This window comes from Lepidochelys kempii, chromosome 10 (assembly GCF_965140285.1).
Source record: "Lepidochelys kempii isolate rLepKem1 chromosome 10, rLepKem1.hap1, whole genome shotgun sequence".
NCBI lineage: Eukaryota > Metazoa > Chordata > Testudines > Cheloniidae > Lepidochelys > Lepidochelys kempii.
In genome coordinates, this window is record NC_136389.1 from 47251561 (window position 1) to 47270693 (window position 19133).

General features: G+C 47.4%; 1 protein-coding gene across 2 annotated transcripts; it reads left to right on the plus strand.

Annotated features, from left to right (window-relative positions):
* Positions 1-7395: 7395 nt before the first annotated feature.
* LOC140918564 (cytochrome P450 1A5) lies at positions 7396-17055 on the plus strand. Of its 2 annotated transcripts, none has more exons than XM_073363288.1 (7): positions 7396-7478; positions 11149-12013; positions 12880-13006; positions 13576-13665; positions 13757-13880; positions 14130-14216; positions 16115-17055. In XM_073363288.1, the coding sequence occupies exons 2-7, from the start codon at positions 11180-11182 to the stop codon at positions 16419-16421; spliced, it is 1569 nt and encodes a 522-aa protein (XP_073219389.1). In that variant the 5' UTR covers positions 7396-7478; positions 11149-11179; the 3' UTR covers positions 16422-17055. The 2 variants fall into 2 exon arrangements, with proteins under 2 accessions (XP_073219389.1, XP_073219390.1); XM_073363289.1 differs by having other exon boundaries at positions 13636-13665.
* The last annotated feature ends 2078 nt before the right edge of the window (positions 17056-19133 follow it).

The following is a 19133-nucleotide window of genomic DNA, read 5'->3' on the forward strand; positions in this document are numbered from 1 at the left end:
CGCTTGGTCCCCTTGGTCCTGTGCCTTACCATATAATCTCTAATTGTGTGAACACATCCCTTTCTCAAATAATGAAAAATACATTTCCCCCCACAGTCTTAGCTACACGGATGTGCTGTATTTGTCTTCCTGTGCAGTACTGTAAGCGCATTACGACTAAAAAAGAAAATGCACATCATTTTTATAAAAAGATGATGGTAAAATGCACTTCGAGTGCACTACAGGAGTGGTTCTCCACCAAGGGTATGTGTACCCCGGGGGTGCGCAGAGGTCTTCCAGAGGGTCCATCAACTCATCTAGATATTTTCCTAGTTTCACAACAGGCTACATAAAAAGCACTAGTGAAGTCAGTACAAGCTAAAATTTCATCCAGACAATGACTTGTCTATACTGTTCTATATACTGTACACTGAAATGTAAGTACACTATTTATATTCCAATTGATTTATTTTATATTTATATGGTAAAAATGAGAAAGGAAGCAATTTTTCAGTAATCGTGCTGTGACACTTTTGTATTTTTATGTCTGTTTTTGTAAGCAAGTAGATTTTTAAGTGAAGTGTAACTTGGGGGTACGCAAGACAAATCAGACTCCTGAAAGGGGAACAATAGTCTGGAAAGGTTGAGAGCCATTGCACTAAGGCACACTAATGTGAAAGAGAGTTTGTCACAATAAGATCAATATCACTATAAGATAAATTCTTCCTTTTTATGTAAATCAATCTATGTATGACTAAGATTATAGGAAAAAATCTCTTGCGATAAAGTATGACTTGTAAAACATTGTGGACCCAGTTCTCCTGTCACTTATACAGGTGTGGGTCTGTTTGAGCCCATGGACTTATTCTGGATTGACACTGGTTTAACTGAGATCAAACTCTAGTCCCATGTGCCTTTAAAATGAAAGACTGTACATTTGTAATTTATAGGCACAACGTTGTTTAGTTAACCATTAAGACTTAACAAAGTATTTGCTGGCTCTGTCTCCTTTAAGGGCAAGATCCTGATCCCAGTTAAGTAAATGAGCAAACTTGCATTGACTTCAGTGGGATCAGGATTGGGCTCTAACTGTGCAACCTTAATGTTACGGTTACTTTTTGTTTGTGTTGTTGTTGATTTGTTTTTCCACTGAAGACTCTGTGCCAGCTATTCAGCAGGTGTAATGTGGCATAATCCTCTGGCCCTATGACTTTTGTCCAGATGGGGATAAAAGCTGTGTTAGACTATGCTAGCTAACACATGTTTGAAAAGTCTCATGTAGACAAGGGACACGGCTTTTAATATGTGCTAAAATGGCCAAGTCAAAGATTAGGGTTTAACTCAACCATCTTAGCATATATTAAGCTGTACACTGTCTTGTCTGCACTTTACTTCAACTCCTATTGTAGACAAGAAGTCATAGTCTGGTATTACAGAGTGACACCTGCCATGAGTTTGTACAACTGTTCATATACTAATAAACTGTTCAGGCCTTGAAATTGTTCCCATCAGCAGGTCACTATTCTGTAATGCACAAAGAATTAATCCAAGAATTGTCTGTTCATAATACAGTGTTACCTGTCTGTCCTTCTCCTTGATCCTGAAGTCCTTACTCATCCAAGTAGTTCAATGGACTTACGCGGGACTTCTTAGATGAATAAAGGCTGCAGGCCTGGGCCCATAGTCCCTTGCCTCTTCTTTTGATGTTTCTGTCACTGATTTTTGGATAATTTTTGGCTTTTCAGTTAGTTTGGTTTGCCCTTAAGAGCCCATTGGCCCTTTAAGATCTCTCCAACAGCATAAATACTCAGGACATTGCAGGTTTGTCCAGAGAGTTAAATCATCTCTGCCATTTCTCACACTGTCCCCCAATGCCAGGTGGCTACACTAAGAAGCTGCCCTTTCACCTCCCAAGGAGCTGACAGCTGGCCCTGCAAATCCCCCAGGGAAATGAGAGGCAAAGACACTGGAATACACACCTCTTTCCACCGGGGCAGGCTCCCTGCTCATGCCCCTTCCGGACTCTCCAGTTAACTAGTTATTCACTTTTTCTCTGTCTTGGGAAGTAACAGCCCCTGGGCTGTCATTCTCCCACCTCTCCCCTTGTTTTATTGCTTTCATTCTTCCTATGGGCCTGGTGCCATCTATCTACCTTGCTTAAGGTAGACCTCCTATTTGGGGACCTGCTGCATGGAATCCTAGCAGGCTGTGCTAGTAAATCCCAATGCAGGATCAGGGCCACATTTTGCAGCTAGATCAAGTGAAAATATTTCTATTGAAATAGTGCATTGAATTTCCCTCTGGCTTTTCTCTCCATTCAATTCTTCCTTTGCCTTCACGAAATCACAAGTGCCAGCTCATGTATTCGCTGGTATTAATGATCATTATTAGGCCCGATCTTGAGGCAGTTTTTACTCAGGCAATTCTTACTTATTTCACAGGATTTGTCACGAGCCCCTCATATCTGGGGCAGGGACTGGAGGATCAGGCCCCACGGATGGGAGCGGATCCCAGGCACACAGAGCTGCATGGAAACGAGAGGGTGTTTGGAACGAACAGGATTTTTAAAATATGTGATTAGAAGCTGAAAAGTGTAAGCCCCACCTGCCTCCTGTAAATTTTTCCCTTAGGGAAATGAAAATGACGGAATGTACTTCTACTATTCTGTGCATGGAGAGGGAAATCCAGGCTCCAGAGTTTTGCCGTTGACTTCAGTGGGGCAAGAATTTCCCCCAGAATTTCACTGTGCTTGAGCAAGGGAAATCCAGCCCTTGTGGAAGCCCATTGAAGACACAGAGAGATTAATAGTGCCAACCAAGAGTGAGGGTGGGGGATGGTCAAGGCTGTACATTGTCCTGAGCCTCCCCTCTGGGTGAAGCTGCTGCTAATCTGTCCCTGCTCCCTTCTTACCCACTGGCCAGCCCTACCATGTTTCAGGCAGGGCTGTTGGAAGAATGAACTCTTCTGCCCTCTCCCTGTGCTGCCCCTTTCACCTCCCCTATCTCTCCAGCTCACCTCCTGCTGCTCCTCCTCCCCTTCACTGCCCCCTTTGCCAGGGAGCAGCTGGGGAAACTCCGCCAAATGGCTTCTCATGCAAACCTGGGCAATCGTTAACCTGAGTCTGAGCTGGGGCCTGAGCAGAAAGTGAACTGGGGTCTCTGAGAAGCTTTGACACCCTGTGGCAGGTTTCACTCAGAGGTCAGCTGGCCTAGGGGGGCAGGCCCTGGCCCATCAGTTCCCAGTGCTCCAGAGTTCTCCTGTATGGAAAGGGAGGTAGGTCCCTCTCCCTTCTCTCTCCACTGGGTCTCAGCCCAGGACCCAAGCGGGAGAGGCCTGTAGTGCCTTGGTCACTGCAGCTGACCATCAGCTGGGCTGTTTCCTACCTCCCTGCTCTCTCTTTAGTCTGGGGAGTGGTCACAGCCTGCTATCCCCACAGCTAGACTTTCCAGCAACTCAGTCTGTCAAACGAGCATTCCCCAGCTCTCTTCCTATGTCCCAACATCCTCCTTCAGCAGGGAGTGGGGGAGGGGAAAAAGGGGCAGACCCCTACCCTCCTGGTTGGGTCTTGCCCATGGTCCAGACCCTCTCCTGGGGATTGCTTTGTCCCCAGAAGCTACAAACCAGCTTCCTCCCTTCAACCAGCCTCTCCACTCTCCTTCCCTGCTTGATTGTCAGAGTCCCCTCTGGAGCAGCTGAAGGGCCCAGCACTGCTTCTTCTCTCCCTCAGTCGCTGTGTGGGATCGGGAAACCCCATCATACGCACACCCCCTTGATGTGGACAAGAGAGGGGCCATGTGAAAGCTGCCCTCACACTGGCTGCTCAGGCAATTCTGCTCTGATTCCCATTGCAGATCTGGTTACCTGTTAACTTAGGTGCTGCTGCTCAGAGGCCCGGCATGAACATCACACATTTGAGCAGCAACCCCTTAAGCTCCTACGGGCACCAAATCATTCTTCGCCTTTGGGCTCTGTTTCCTTCACTGATACAGTCCTGTGAAAAGAACAGGAGGACTTGTGGCACCTTAGAGACCAACAAATTTATTAGCGCATCAGCTTTCATGGGCTACAGCTCACTTCATCGCATGCATAGAATGGAACATATAGTAAGAAGATATATATATACACATACAAAGAAGGTGGAAGTTGCCATACAAACTGTAAGAGGCTAATTTATTAAGATGTGCTATTATCAGCAGGAGAAAAAAACTTTTGTAGTGATAATCAAGATGGCCCATTTAGACAGTTGACAAGAAGGTGTGAGGATACTTAACATGGGGAAATAGATTCAATATGTGTAATGACCCAGCCACTATAGTCCTGTGATCTCTGTAGAAGAGCATCTGTTGGAGCCTCGGCCTCCATGTTACTCAGACTCCTTTCCTCCCAGGGTAAGCGCAAATGTCAAAAGACCGACTTGGGTTCCTGACTGCAAAGGGGTGCTCTGGCGAGACCTGACTAGGGGCAGGGCAGCACCTGTGGTCAGGACATATATAAGGAGGCTTGGGAGCCAGGGAGAAGGAGAGTCAGGCCAGGAGCAGGGAGGCCTGGGTGTTGGAGACTCAGGCCAGAGAAAGGGCCAGGTGGTGCCACTATCCAGTAAAGGAGCAGAGAACTGGGAGAGAACAGATGCTAAAGGCAGCTAAGGGCCTGCACAGTAGTAGTGGGGGCATTTCCTGCCAATCTCTAGGAATGCCGGGGTGAAGGCCCAGGACAGCGGTCATGTGGCCACTGTCCCAGGCGTCGGGAGATGAACCCAGGAGGGACGTGAGACTTGAATTAGGCTCATGGTGGGTGGATGTGATTTGCATTACTGCTGCCTTTGAGTTCTTGTTGGGGATATAGGGGTACGCACAGGAGCCCTTCATTTGAAAGAACGTTGGGGGCTGGAGAAGAGTCCAAGGTGATGCACGGTGGCAGAGCCCGCAGTGTTCTGAGTTGCGACGGGGGACTTTCACCTGTGAGATTCTCAGCCTGAGAGAGTATGAGAAGAGTGTTTGGCAGGACCCTTGAGGGTGTGTGTGGGGGGGAAGGACTGTGGCAGGGTGCCTGCGGGACACCTGTCTGCTATGGGGGGGGGGCGCACCTGAGTGGGGCCTGATCTGTACCACTTGGAAAAGCTCAATCAGTGAGGTATAACCAAGCAGAAACCTTAAATAACAGTCTGATTTTGTAAGACATCTTGGGTCAGATTTTCCCCCAAAGGAGCTTAACTGGAGTAATTTGAGCTGCTGGTGATCAGCATTTAGTTATGATTTGTATTGCGGTAGCACCTAGGGGTCCCAGTCCTGGACTTTGACCCCCCCTGTGCTAGGTGCTGTACAAATACAGACAGTCCCTGCCCCAAATCACTTACACCAGTTGTCCCCAAGCTTTTTTGCTCTTGCACCTCCCTTACCAGGTCCCTCGGAACTGCAGAAGGGAGCCGGGGCCGGATGTGGGACCAGAGCCACGGTGGGGAGTTGGGACCAGGGCTCGAGCCACGGTCAGGAGCCAGAAACTGGGAGTGGGGCCACGTCCAGGAACCAGAAGCCAGGAACTGGGAGCCGAGTCTGGGGACCAGAAGCCAGGAGCCACGGCCGGGAGCAGGACTGTGGTCGGGGCCAGGAGCGGAGCTGGGGGCAGAGCGGGGTTGTGTGGCCCCACTCCCCATCCCCTGTCCGGGCTGTCCTGGGTGCTACTGTGCCTCCCTTACTGTTCCCCCTACAGTTCGGGGACCACTGCCTTACACCCTACCTCTGAACATCAATCGCAAGATGGCCTCAACTGAGCAACCAAAATATGGAGATGTTCAAAGCCAGAGGCCGCTCCCATGAAATCTGACTCACAGGCTGCAGTTCTCGCATCTGCGTTTCCTCTAAGTTCTCCATCAAATAAAATCAATATTTGTTCTCCCCTCCGCTGGCCTTTCCCCAGCTGATTCCACGTCGCAAAACACAGCATATGGCCCAACCAATTTCTAGAAGCCCAGGAGTGGAAGCTAGTTTTTGCAGACAGGGTTTTCAAGTATCTTATATCTAACAGGCAAGGGAAATCTCCCCCCTCTGTCCCCACATTACAGCTACTCATTTATATGGGGGCTGTAGCAGTGTAGCCATATCAGACAGGGTGGGCAAGTCAGCCCAGAGACTGGGGCTGAAAACTTGCCCCTTGGTGGAGCTGGAGGCTGCAAAGTCAACACACGTCCCCTGTGCTCTGGAGGATTTTTTTCTCCTATAAGGAACAGGTCAGGTAGGCTTCTTCTGCTTCTGTGTCTGCAGTGGGTTTTCACTCAGTGTGTGAGAGGCATGGAGGAGTCAGGGTCTTTCTGCTGGTTGCACCTTGCCCTGGACTTTCCCAAAGTGCAGCTCTTGCTTATCTGGCCCTACTGCCTTCTCACGCAAATCACATCCTGCCATGTGTCAAAGGTGCTTGCAGAGGAACGAATGGCTCTGCTCCCTACCCCACCTCCCAGTCCCCCTTGAACTCTCCACTCCTTCTGTTCCCAAACTCACTCTGTTTGGCTGCAGGGGAAACAGTGGTGAAATTCAGCCAAATGGCTTCTCACGCGAACCTGGGCAATCTTTAACCTGATACTGAGCTGGGGGCAGGGGAGGGCTGCCTCTGAATGGGCTCCTGACACGCAACAATCTCCTGTCCTGATTGCAGACCACAAACCACTCTGCACCATCCTGCCCTCTGTCTCTGACATCCTGACCTCACCTCCCCCTCGCTGCCTACCCCCGCCCGCATGCTCACTCTGCCCTCCAGCACCACAGACACTAGAGTTGTGTTGGGAGAGAACAAATTCTTTATGAATCAGTTCACAACCACATCCAGAGAAGATGGTCTTTTAATGAAGTTCTTTACTGAAAAGAACTGCCAGGCTGGGCAAGAGCATGTTCTGGTCCTCTTGACCACAGTCTCTGCCATCCAGCCTTTGCTGCTGAGAGTGAAATATGCATTGGTCAGCTGGAGGCTGGCCATGGAGACTAAGGGTCTGTCCCACTAAAGTCAATGGAAAGATGTCCAGCGGAATTCTTTGATGGGTTCTGGATCAGGTCCAGCACAACGAGGAGACTCTGTTGATTATTTTGTATCATAGAATACCAGGGTTGGAAGGGACACCACAGGAGATCATCTAGTCCAATAGATTTTTGCCCTGTATCCCTAAACGGCCCCCTCAAGGATTGAACTCACAACCTTGGGTTTAACAGGCTAATGTTCAAACCACTGAGCTAGCCCCTCACCCTTAGTCAGCCTGGAGTTCCAAAACAGGTGGCTTGGAGGATACTTTTGCAGTGCGATAGGAGGATGATTGACCAATCAGGTTTCAGGGGAGGTGCATAGAAAGCTGTCTGAAAGTGATCCTTCAACCTGCCTGAGGGGGAGAACCTAGTTCACTGTCCAGAAGAGCGAGTTCCAGACCCCTTGGGGAGAGACTCCTCACGCCGTCACCAAAGAACTTCTCGCCACAGGTGGCAAGTCCAACCTAAGCACCATCCCTCCTCTGGGACACACAGGTACTGTAGGCTGCTTCACACAGCCCTTATCTTTGTAATATATTAAAAAACAAGGGTTAGTTTAAATACTTGTGGGGGACAGTAGGAAGTGGCTGTCCAGGGCCGGTCTCTCTCAGATGTGTTGTATGTGTGCATCGCTGGTCCAGGTATTCCAAAGCAATTTTGGGGACTTCCATTTTACAGGAGCCCAATTTGAGACTTCTTAAAAGGGGGTCAGATGTTCAGAAAGTGCTGAGCACCCACTCTCTGAAAACCAGCCCTCCGGGGCACCCAAAACCAGGGCCCACCCAAAACCACTAGTCATTTTGGAAAAGCTTGGCCAGTATTCTGATAACAAGGGTCCAAATAACGCTAACCGTTCAGCTCAAAGAACGTATGTGAAGGCTGTAATTATGTATCAAATAGCCTAAATAACTGGGGCTCTTTCAAGACAAAACTTATTCAGAACTCAGCAGACCTGCCATTATGCAAATCCCTATAGAATTTAGCAGGGAAGAAACCAATAGGATTCTATAGCAATCTAAGAGAGTTCAATAAAAATCCCTGTAAAAACCAACAGAATTTAACAGAGAGAGCTTTTCTATATGTTTTTGGGACTGCCCCCTCATAGAATTCTCTAGCAGAGATCTCATTTTGGATTAAATTCTAGAGGATGATCCAAAACTGATGGGAAGGAGATCATTTGATAATGGAGTTGTCAGGATCTGTCCATATGGGAGGTAGAATAGGTTTTACTTTTAGTCCTGAGTTAGACAGCAGGAAATCAATCCTAGATCAGTCAATACAGTTCAATGCACTACGCTGCGCAACAAAACATCAGTTTTCATGGGCTTGGCTCATCGGTCACCCAGACATTTCTCCACTCGTCCCACAAATATCTCTGCAATTCCTTCCAGGCACAAAACACCCTCCCTGAACTGAGTCACAATCCTTTCCTCCTTCAGCCTCTCAGCCTGGGCCACCTTCAAGAAACTAGCCAATTTTAGATGGTTCGGGGTCACTGACATTCATGGAGCCCTGAGATTATAGAGATCAAACAAATCAGCTTGCTGAAAAATTTCAACGGCTTCAAAATGTTGATCAAAAACGGAGACCATTTTCTTGGATTTATTTGTTTGATTTGATTTGATTTGCAATTTCCTTCCCTCCTCCATTTTTCAACCAATGCACCTTGTTAATGATTCAGGTAAGCACTATCTGGTCTATGCCACAGTGTGATCTTCTCATTGCTCCACTAATGCTTTGTCCCCAGTTCCCTCATCTGGTTACATTTACGTCTCGTTTCAAACTCGTCAACTCTTTAGGGCAGGGCCTGTGTCTTTCTGTACTAGAGCAATGGGACCCTGGTCCTGACGACAGCTGTTGGGTGCTCCTGCAATGCAAATAATAAATCGTTAGCATTAATTCCGACAGTGAAATACACACTCGATTTAAAAAAGAAAAGGAGGACTTGTGGCACCTTAGAGACTAACCAATTTATTTGAGCATAAGCTTTCATGAGCTACAGCTCACTTCATCGGATGCATTTCAGAAGTGCAGCACTGTCAAAGCCACCAGTTGCCTCACAGTGGCACCCTGGCTTGAAGGAATAACTGTTGTATCTCCTGTAGCACTGTGGGTAAATGTTAGGGCCAGATCCTGGGCCAGCTCCATTAAATCAATTAAGCTGAACTGGTTTAACCCAGCTGAGGATCTTTCCCCAACTTGTTAAGGGCAATCAATGGAAGGATCTGAGTGTTCTGCTGTAGAGGGTCTAGGGCCTAGGCCCTGGGTTACAGACACTGCTGCATTGCCACCATGGGAGACAGACAGACAAAGTAGCCCCTTACTGCTCCTGCAAAGTCGGGCCCCACAGGAAGTCCTAGAGGGACTCCCTGGATCACTTGATTGGCTCACATCCACTACTTAAGTCAGGCAGTGAGCTGGCTGCATAGGCGACACATGTGGGTGGTGGGGTGTGTGCGGTCAAGTCGTCCCTGCCCCCTCTCCTCAGATTTCTGCTCGGCCTGCTGGGGGAGAGGGGCTCCGTCCTTTTCCCACTGTGCCTGTCCCCTGGCACACTCGGCCCCTGTTCCTGGCAGCCAGGCCCAGACAGGGAGTGGAAGGGGTGGGATGGAGTCGATTATCACACTGGCTGAAGATGGTGGCTCTGGGTCACTGCTCTGTCCAGTTTGGTGGCTGCCTGCAAGAACCCAGCTGGGGACTTGGCAGCAGTCCATCCCTTCTACTCCCCACCCAGGTCCAGTTGCCTGGGAGAGTGGCTGAGTGAGCCCTAAACTTGCCAGTGGGAGGTGCAGTGGAAGAAGGACAGAACCTCTTGCCCCTCTGCAGGTAACTCTGGTGGGATGAGGAGAGCATGGTGGTCCCTGGGCTGGGCACAGGGGTCACTGGGGAAGGTGCTGGGAGAAGGTTTCCTGGTTTTTGCTCAGCTGGAGGTAGGAGCATTGCCTGTGCCCTGCACCGCCCCTGCTGAGGTGTCCGTAAGCTCCAGGGAGACACTGGTGCTGTGAGTCTCCGGGCCCCAGCCAGACCCAGAGACATATGTTCCCCACTCCTGTGGCCCCAGCCCCCCAGGAGCCAGCGGGAATGGCCACTGTGGCCCAGGGAGGTGTGGCTGGAATTTCCTCCCTGAGGCGACATCGGGGCCTCATGTGACCCCTCCCTTTACATTGTGCCCCCCCCAGTATCACGAGGCACGAATCATCTATGGCTGGTTGGATTGTCTGAGCATCTCTGTAGACTCCTTGTTGCATCTGCATTGGACACTGCTCCTTGCCTCTCTCCTGCAATCTGCATCCAACCCTGCTCCACTCCCGTCTTGTCCTTGGCTCCTGCCCTCGCTCCCAATTCCTGCCTTGCTCCTGTTCCTTGCCTCATCTCTGGTTCCTGCCCCTATGTCCTGCACCTGATCATTGCCTGCTAATGTCCTCTCTAATCATTGGCTCAGCTCCTGACTCTGACCTTAGGTCAGACTGTCTATGTCCTGATTCCTAACAATCAGTGGCCAGAGAGGATAATGATGGAGCAGTAGATTCCTCCCCCATGTCTCCCAGGGTTCAGATAATGCTGATGGGTCTTGTGTATTTCAAACTGCCCTGTCAATTTCTCTTCATTCCATGGCAGGGCTGCAGTAAACCAATCAACTCCACAAAGAGGAAAGTGAAATGTTAATTGGCACTTCAAGTCTCTGCAGTTCTTGAGCTCTTTCCACCTGCAGATCCCCAAGAGCATCACAAACATTTTGTTAATAAATTTAGCTCCACAACACCCCTGAGCTAATAAGTATGATTAGTCCCATTTTGCCAATGGGAAGCAGAGGCACAATGGGATGAAGTGACTTGCCCAAGGTTCCCCAGGAAGTTTGTGGCAGAACCAGGATTTGGACCCAGATCTCCTGACTCCTGTTCTGTGCTCTTGGAACTAGAACTAGTGTAGGAGGAATATCCCAGCAGGTAAGAGGCTCTAGGGTCAAAGGGCTGGATCCCCGCTAATGGCCAACCCACAGGAAGGGTTTATGAAGAAAGGATCCCCCAAAGTTCTAATGCAAGGAGGCCTGAGTGTGTCATGGCCCTGTGTGGAGTCTGGTCCACTTGAGGTATAAGGCTAGCATTTCCTTAGCAGCCTGAGGAAGTTAGACACCCAACACCCTCCTTTTGTTTAATTTTCTCAGGCTTCTTAGTCCCTTGAAGAGGAAGGCTGCAATGTCACTGCTGGGAAGCCAGAGCATTATCTCAGTCACCGAGATCCTTATTGCCTCTGCTGTCTTCTGTCTGACATTCATGGTCATCAGATCCTTCCGGCAGCAGATCCCCAAGGGGCTGAAGAGGCTCCCAGGACCAAGGGGTTACCCCCTGATAGGCAACGTGCTGGAGCTGGGGAGCAATCCACACCTGACCTTGACTCAGATGAGCCAGAAGTATGGAGATGTGATGCAGATATGGATCGGCACCAGACCTGTGCTGGTGCTGAGTGGTTTGGACACCATCAAACAAGCCCTGGTGAAGCAAGGGGAGGACTTCATGGGGCGCCCTGATCTCTACAGCTTTCACCATATTACAGATGGCCAGAGCTTGACCTTCAGCACTGATTCAGGGGAGGTGTGGAGAGCTCGCAGGAAGTTGGCCCAGAATGCTCTGAAGACCTTCTCTGTCTTGCCCAGCCCCAACTCTTCGTCCACCTGCCTCCTCGAGGAGCACGTCTCCAAAGAAGCTGACTACCTAATAAGAAAGTTGCTGCAACTGATGGAAGAGAAGAAGAGGTTCGACGCCTTTCGGTATGTGGTGGTCTCTGTGGCCAATGTCATCTCTGCCATGTGCTTTGGCAACCGTTATGACCATGATGACCAGGAGCTGCTCAGCATAGTGAATGTGACGGAGGAATTTGGGGATGTGGCTGCCTCCGGCAATCCAGTGGATTTCATCCCAGTGCTCCAGTATCTCCCGAACCGCACCATGAAGAAATTTATGGAATTCAACACGAGGTTCCTCAGGCTCCTGCAGGACATTGTCAAAGAGCATTACGAGAGCTTTGAGAAGGTAAGAGCCTAGGGGGAATCTGCTCACACCTGAGATGATCTTCTGTGCTGTGCCCTTCAGCTTCTGCAAGTTACTTTTCCTCTTGCAGCAGGCTGTCCTGTAGCAAATCTAAGCACTCACCAGTGTTACTATGATGGCCATTCAAAACTTCATAGAAAGGTTGGGATAGAATTTATACCCTTGTCCAAATGCACAGGTCCCTACCAACTGACCTAAAGAAGAACATCCATTAGCTGTTAGCAACACAGGGCCTAGTACCTATGACACACTGTTGAACAGTACTGATGTCAATCAACAGAGGGCAATGGTGCGCCCACACACTAGCCTGTTCATTCCACCATCCACCTAAATAAAAGTCAGGAAAGGTGCACAGTGAATGGATGTTATGCTGCTTTTTTGATAACCTGCCTAGCCAAAATAGCATTTTATTATCTCTAGGAATTTTACAAATGAATCTTCATCTTATCTATTATGGGAGCATCTTAGGACCCAAATTACCCTAGTTTCTATATTAATAAGTTTCTCTCCCTAGGCACATATTAAGAGTTAATTTGCTTAGCACGTTTGTCTTGTATTTTCCAAGAAGAGGATCATTCTGACATCCTGCACTTCCAAGCTGTATATTCTCATCTCCTTATTTTTATGGCTCGGTGAAATGTTACCTACTGACTGTAGGGGAAGAAAATATTCTCCTGACCTCCTTGTCCTGTCATGACTGGAATTTACTCACACTTCTGTGACATGGGAGTACTGGACTTTCCAGCACAGCATCCCTTCAGTAGTAGATTGCTCTTCATTACCTCTCAGTTTACCTGCCTAGTGATCTGGAATTTCATGCCATCTTCCTCTGGACTTTCCTCTTTCAGGACAACATTCGAGACATCACTGACTCCTTGATTGAGCAAAGTCAGGAGAATAAAGTGGAAGCCAATGCCAACATTCAGCTCCCGAAGGGAAAAATTGTCAACCTGGTCAATGACCTCTTCGGAGCCGGTAAGAACATTCCAATTCAGGCTTTCAAATCGGAAACCACTTTCTATTTTTGCATCCCAAGAAACTCTGATAAATATTAGTCCTTTTTTTGTTCCCCCCATAAGAACACTCCATCCAGCTGCTCTGAGTAGCAGAAAACAGATCACATTAGTTTTTTCACCCTGACGCCTACCAGCAACGACCCCAGGAGGCTTTCTACTATTTGAGGAAGAGTTTGTAGGAAGACAGCACTCTGGGGAAATGAAGCTCCCAAGAGACAGTTTTGTATCCCTATTTACCAGAACTGGTCCTGACTCATCACTAAATTACACTGGGGAAACCCCATTGATTTCATTGAAGTTCCACCCGTATAAAACTGAAATAATACAGTGACGAATCAGCATCACTAAGCACAGAGTGGAGCAAGTGTAAAAACCCTTAACTAGGAATTTTTTTATCACACCTTTCTGAGTTGGACAAAACCTGGTGTGCAAGCAAGGAAAATCTGATGACAATCTAAAGCCCAGGGCTTGAATTTTCCCTTTGACTTGTCTTCATCTAGTATCTGTCTTTCCTCTCTGTCTGTCTAGGGTTTGACTCTGTGACAACATCTTTGTCCTGGAGCCTCATGTATCTTGTGACTTATCCAGACATTCAGAAGAAGATTCAGGAAGAATTAGGTAAATGTATGTTTTCAGTCACAGAGTTAAAATGTCTCTCTCTAGAAGGCTGGATTCCAACTGTCCTTTTCCTCGTCTTTATAACCTGTAGATCAGACCATTGGCAGAGAGAGGAGACCCAGACTCTCAGACCGGCCCATGCTGCCTTACACAGAAGCCTTTATCTTAGAGATGTTCAGACATTCCTCCTTCCTGCCCTTCACCATTCCTCACTGGTAAGTGCTACGGATGCAGTGGAGATGTAGGGGCATAACACATTGAGTGGTACCTTTATTCAGCATGTCGCTCCATTGATGGTCCGCTCAGTGTGAGAGATGCAAAACCCAGCCCTTAGAAAGTACAATAATGCTCAAAAAAATGATCTCCTCTGGGCCCAATTCTGACTTAAACAGGCCCAGGAATTGATTAATATGAGAACACAGAGGCAGCTTTTTAAACTTAAGAATTTCACTCTTGTCCTTCAGCACAACGAAAGATACAGTTCTGAATGGCTACTACATCCCGAAGGACCTCTGTGTTTTTGTCAACCAATGGCAAGTCAATCACGATGAGTAAGTATATGCAGAGTCCAGATAGGGTAATAGTGTGCAATCCATTCAGATCAATGTACCAGCCCCCATTTAGTCGCATAGAACATGGCACTACCATGTACCTTCAGTATGACTGGTTGGCACTTGGACAAACAGATCAGGATGGTGCTGTGTTTGTGTGGTGGCATCCATGATGTACTAGCCACTTTCCAAGCAAACAAGAAGGAATGTTCCCTGCCCCATTGTATCAAAAAAACCAAACCTCGATGAGGTGGCCCTGGCTGGATTTCTGTGCTTTCCCCGTTCTCCACAGGACTGGGAATTTCTGCTGTGGGAAGACACAGAGATGGCCAGGGCAGGGGAGGGGTGAGTGGGTAGGGCATTGGAACTGGGCTGTCAAGGAGCACTGGGTGGGCTGCTGAGGCCACAGACTCCACACAGATAGCCCTGGTCCCCATCAAGCTTCCCCCTGAATCTGCTGGGTCTGTAGGCCTGACTTGCACCTTAGCCCTTGCTGATGAAAGGATCAGGGAGAAATCTCTTGTGAGACAGGAAAAAGACCTGGGAGTCACTGCAGACAGCTCAATGGAAATCTCTGCTCCGTGTGCAGCGGAGGTGAAAAAGGCAACCAGAATGTCAGGGTGCACAGGGAATGGGGTCAGGGTGCACAGGGAATGGGGTCGGGAAAAACACCGAGAGCTTTGTCTACATATGGAAATTTACCGGCATAATGGAATAACTATTGGCCTATAGCTATTTTGGTATAACTAATGACAATTATTCCAGTCAGTTTCCCCATGTAGAAAAGTTGGGATGATTATACTGCTCTTCTGTACATCAATGACACCCTCTCCCTGGGAATACTGTGTCCAGGTCTGGTCACCCCATCTCCAAAAGGACAGAGCAGGGATGGAAAGGGTCCAGAAACAGCTAATGGAAAAGGTTAGAGGTCTAGAAAAATTTGCATATGGAGAGAGACTGAAAAAACTGGGTCTATTTAGTTGAGAGGGCAGCTGAATAGGAAGGGGACGTGGTAGAGTGTACAAAATAATGTTTGGTACAGAGTGCTTGTATTTACCCTCTCATAATAAAGGAGGAAGGGTATATTCAATAGCATCAGAAAGCAGCAAATTTAAAACTGATCAGAGGACTTGATCACAGCCTGTAAGTACCTACCTGGGGAGCAGAAATGTAATAATAGAGGGTTCTCCAATCTATCAGACAAAAGTACAAGATCCAATGGCTGGAAGCTGAAACTAGATGCATTCAAACTAGAAGTCAGGTGCAAATTTGAACGGTCAGGGTAATTAATCATTTGAACAATTTTCCAAGGGTTGTGGTGGATTCTCCATCACTGGCAATTTATAAATCAAGATGGGATGTTTGTCTGTAAGATATACTTTAGTTCAAACCAGAATGAACTCAGGGGAGTTCTAGGGCCTTTGTTGTAAAGGACATCAGACTAGATGACCACAACAGGTTCCTTCTGGCCTTATAATCTGTGAAATACACAACTGACCTGTGGAGTGCATTGCCACAAGATACTACTGAGGTTAAGGGCTTAGCAGGATTCAGAAAAGGATTAGACATTAGTGGATAATGAGAACATTAACTGTAACTTCAGAGAGGATTAAAAACATGTTTATAAGGGATCTAACCCCTCAGGCTTCAGTGCAAAAGCCAACCAGTAACATCAAGGCCTTACAACAGATGTTAACTTGGCCCAATGCCTTCTGAAGGTTATTTTAAATGGAAAAGGCATTCTTGAGTGAGAAAGGTGCGTGGATGTCAATGTGTCCTAGGCCCGGTTCTGAAGCTGTTCCTGACACCCATCCAAGCTGAATTCCCTGCTCTCCAGCATTCCCTCTCAAGGCACCAGCAGAACAGAAGTTTCAGGAGCTTTGCTCTTGCTATTCTAGGAAGCTTTGGAAAGAACCATTTACGTTTGACCCAGAGCGTTTTCTCTGTGCCGGAGGGACTGAAGTAAACAAGACCGATGGGGAGAAGATACTGGTCTTTGGCCTGGGGAAGAGGAGGTGCCTTGGTGAGACCATTGCCAGATGGGAGGTCTTCCTCTTCCTGACCACCCTGCTGCAGCAGCTGGAATTCAGCATCTCTGATGGACAGAAGGTGGACATGACCCCTCTGTATGGCCTGCTAATGAAACACAAGAGGTGTGAGCACTTCCAGGTTAAGCAGCGCTTCCCAATCCAGAGTTCAGAGTGAGTCACCTCTGGACACTGGATGGGGGCAAGGGGAGATCCCATTTGAATTTTCATCCTTAGGGGCATATGCTAAGATAAATTGGACCCAATATAGCTTCTATCTGACTAATCTGTATTGATTTGTCTTGCCCGTCCATTAATTAGCTCCATCACCCTCACCTGTATAATCATGACAGACATGCCAGGGTAGCCTGGCTTGTTCACACAGGTGTAACTGCTTTTGGGGGTGATGCATGATAGCTGGGGCTCTCTGCTGAATTCCTCTTTGAATGCTACTAAGGTGTATTCCGTTAATGCCTCCTTATAACAGACAGCCAAAAGTTGAAGCCGTTGGGACCACCCATGTGCTTAAAGTTATACATGTGCTTAAGATCTTTGCTAAGCTGGAACCTAAGCTTGTCCCAAATGTCATGATGACCTTCATCCAGGTAGAGTATTAAGGTCCATGGACATCTTAGGAGGTAGATCCTCAGCTGAAATAAACTCCTTATTGGAGCTAGGACAACTGACAACTAACCCTTGTGTTCAGTATTGTCTATTACATTGTAGAAGAAGGCTAGGCTTGTCAAGGAGGGTAAGAAAGAGTTCAGCATCTCACTCCCAAATGAACATAGGTAATAAAACAACTTTGTTTACATGGATTAGCTTTCTGGTTTCTTGGACCTGTTTGATTTCCTCCAAAGAGCCCCAGAAACTGAGGCAGCTTCGATGAATGAACTCTTTGTTGTAAGACAGCCCATGAAAACAGGAACGTGACAGCGATGGCTTGTAAGTCATATTGGATGTAAGCAAATAGCAAGAGAAGGTTAGAATTTGTGATAATTGGCAAGATTTGAACACTAACAATTAAGTAAGGGAATGCAGAAGTGCCCTAGGGGTGGGGAATGTTAACTAGGCTTCATTCTGGGAGAAAGCATGACATGATAGAGGAACCTTTTGATGTTAGCAAGTAACTGTTGCTCAGACCCATGTCTCTCGTATGCTAAAAAGGTCACGTGATCCCACTGCAGGTTCCAAAGAACCTTTGAAATGCTGTGGGTGCCAGCAGAAGAAAGTGAGGATGAAATGATATTGCATTTCTGAACAAGTGAAAGCAAATAATAGTCAGCCCTAGCTCGCATCATCCATAGATTCCAAAGCACTTTGCAAATGAGATCAGCATAAATTTACAGATAGGGAAACTGAGGCATGGAGCGATGGCTAGTGACTGGCCCAAGATCACCCAACTGGGAAGCAAACCCAAGTCTTTTGAGGCCCAGTCCAGTGCTCTATCCATTAGGCAACACTGCCCAACTGGAAGTTGCATTTGAGAGCAGAGTCCCAGTGAGCATCTCTCCAGCTGCTGGAATCCAGCAAACTTTATTGTCACTAGGAATTTCAAACTTTTCCTTTGCATGGGCCCCCTCTTATTCAAGAGATTGTCTCCTGAACATCATTGGCAACCATCCCTGCCAAACTGGTAAGAGGTCTAATTAGGTGTCTGATGAATCTGCTTATGGCTGACAAACCCAATTCGACAGGAACACAGCTTGGTACAAATTTCACAGCTCCAGGTGTTGTCTGAGTTGGAGTCCAAGATTACAGCACACTGCTTTCTTCTTTCTCGCTCTGCTTCCATCCTCTGGCTCAAAACCACTTCATGTTCTGCTGCAATCAGTGCCAGATGTTCCCTCCAGATTGGACGGGCTTCTGCACGCTCCTCCCAGCGGTCTACATTGAAGTTGAACGACTTCATATCATTTCTGCACATGTCGTGGTATCCTGCTTTTTAGAGACATGCCAAATCTCGCTGTACAAAATATTCTTGGGGATATGGTCTCCTGTCCTCCCATTCTCCTGTCATGACCGAGCCATTGCAATCTCCTCTTCTTGATAGTGGTTTCTAAGTATGTCAGTCCTGCATGCTTCAGCACCTCTGTTTGGTATTTTGTCTTCCCATTTCATTTTCAGAATCTTATGCAGGCATCTCATGCTCAGTGTTTTCCCGAGGAATTGAAATGGGGGGGGAGGGGGTTTCGAATTTACGGGGATGGGGCGGTGGGGGGTCAGGGCTGATGAGGTGTCAGATCGTGAGTCTGTCAGTGTTTTATAAGACAGGGATCTTTAAAAGTTACGTAGAGGCTGAATAGAATCTAGAAGTCGCTGTTGTAGATTTTTAAGAATCAAGTCTGTGTACTTTTTCAGTTGTCTTAACAAACACTTCTTGTCCCCTTCACTTAAGGATTCAATATAAATGCCAAAAAGAAAAGGAGTACTTGTGGCACCTTAGAGACTAACAAATTTATTTATAAATATAATATTAGTCATTAGTCAACTTCTGGACTGAAGTCTTTGCTTCTTCCAGTACTTTTTCAATGGATAGCTCTTTGATTGATCCAAATGTAGCTTCTGGAGAAAGATCTACTACTGTTGTAGCAGATGCCTGGATGGCATCGTTTAATGACCCCAGTGGTTTCAACAGTAGACTTACAAGAGAGAGAATGGCAATAGTCTTCCCTGAACGTAGTAACAAAAGTAATCCACCAGCCTCACTACTTAGATCCATCCTATCTTGGTAGATACTTTCCAAAGCCAGTAATAATGGTTGGAGTAATTTTAAGACAACAGCCAAGGATCGCTCATGAGAAAGTCAGAGGGTTTTCCCAGACTGGACTAATTTGAACTTCAGTCCCAGTGTATCTTTTGTATTTTCCAAGATATTCAGTCTTTTTGG

What these genes read in the sequence shown, in the direction of transcription:
- LOC140918564 (XM_073363288.1), top strand. Translation starts at nt 11,180, where the DNA reads ATGTCACTGCTGGGAAGCCAGAGCATTATCTCAGTCACCGAGATCCTT. An exon ending in CCCTTCACCATTCCTCACTG is followed by an intron (nt 13,881 to 14,129) that starts GTAAGTGCTACG and finishes CTTGTCCTTCAG; the next exon opens with CACAACGAAAGATACAGTTC. An exon ending in TGGCAAGTCAATCACGATGA is followed by an intron (nt 14,217 to 16,114) that starts GTAAGTATATGC and finishes TTGCTATTCTAG; the next exon opens with GAAGCTTTGGAAAGAACCAT.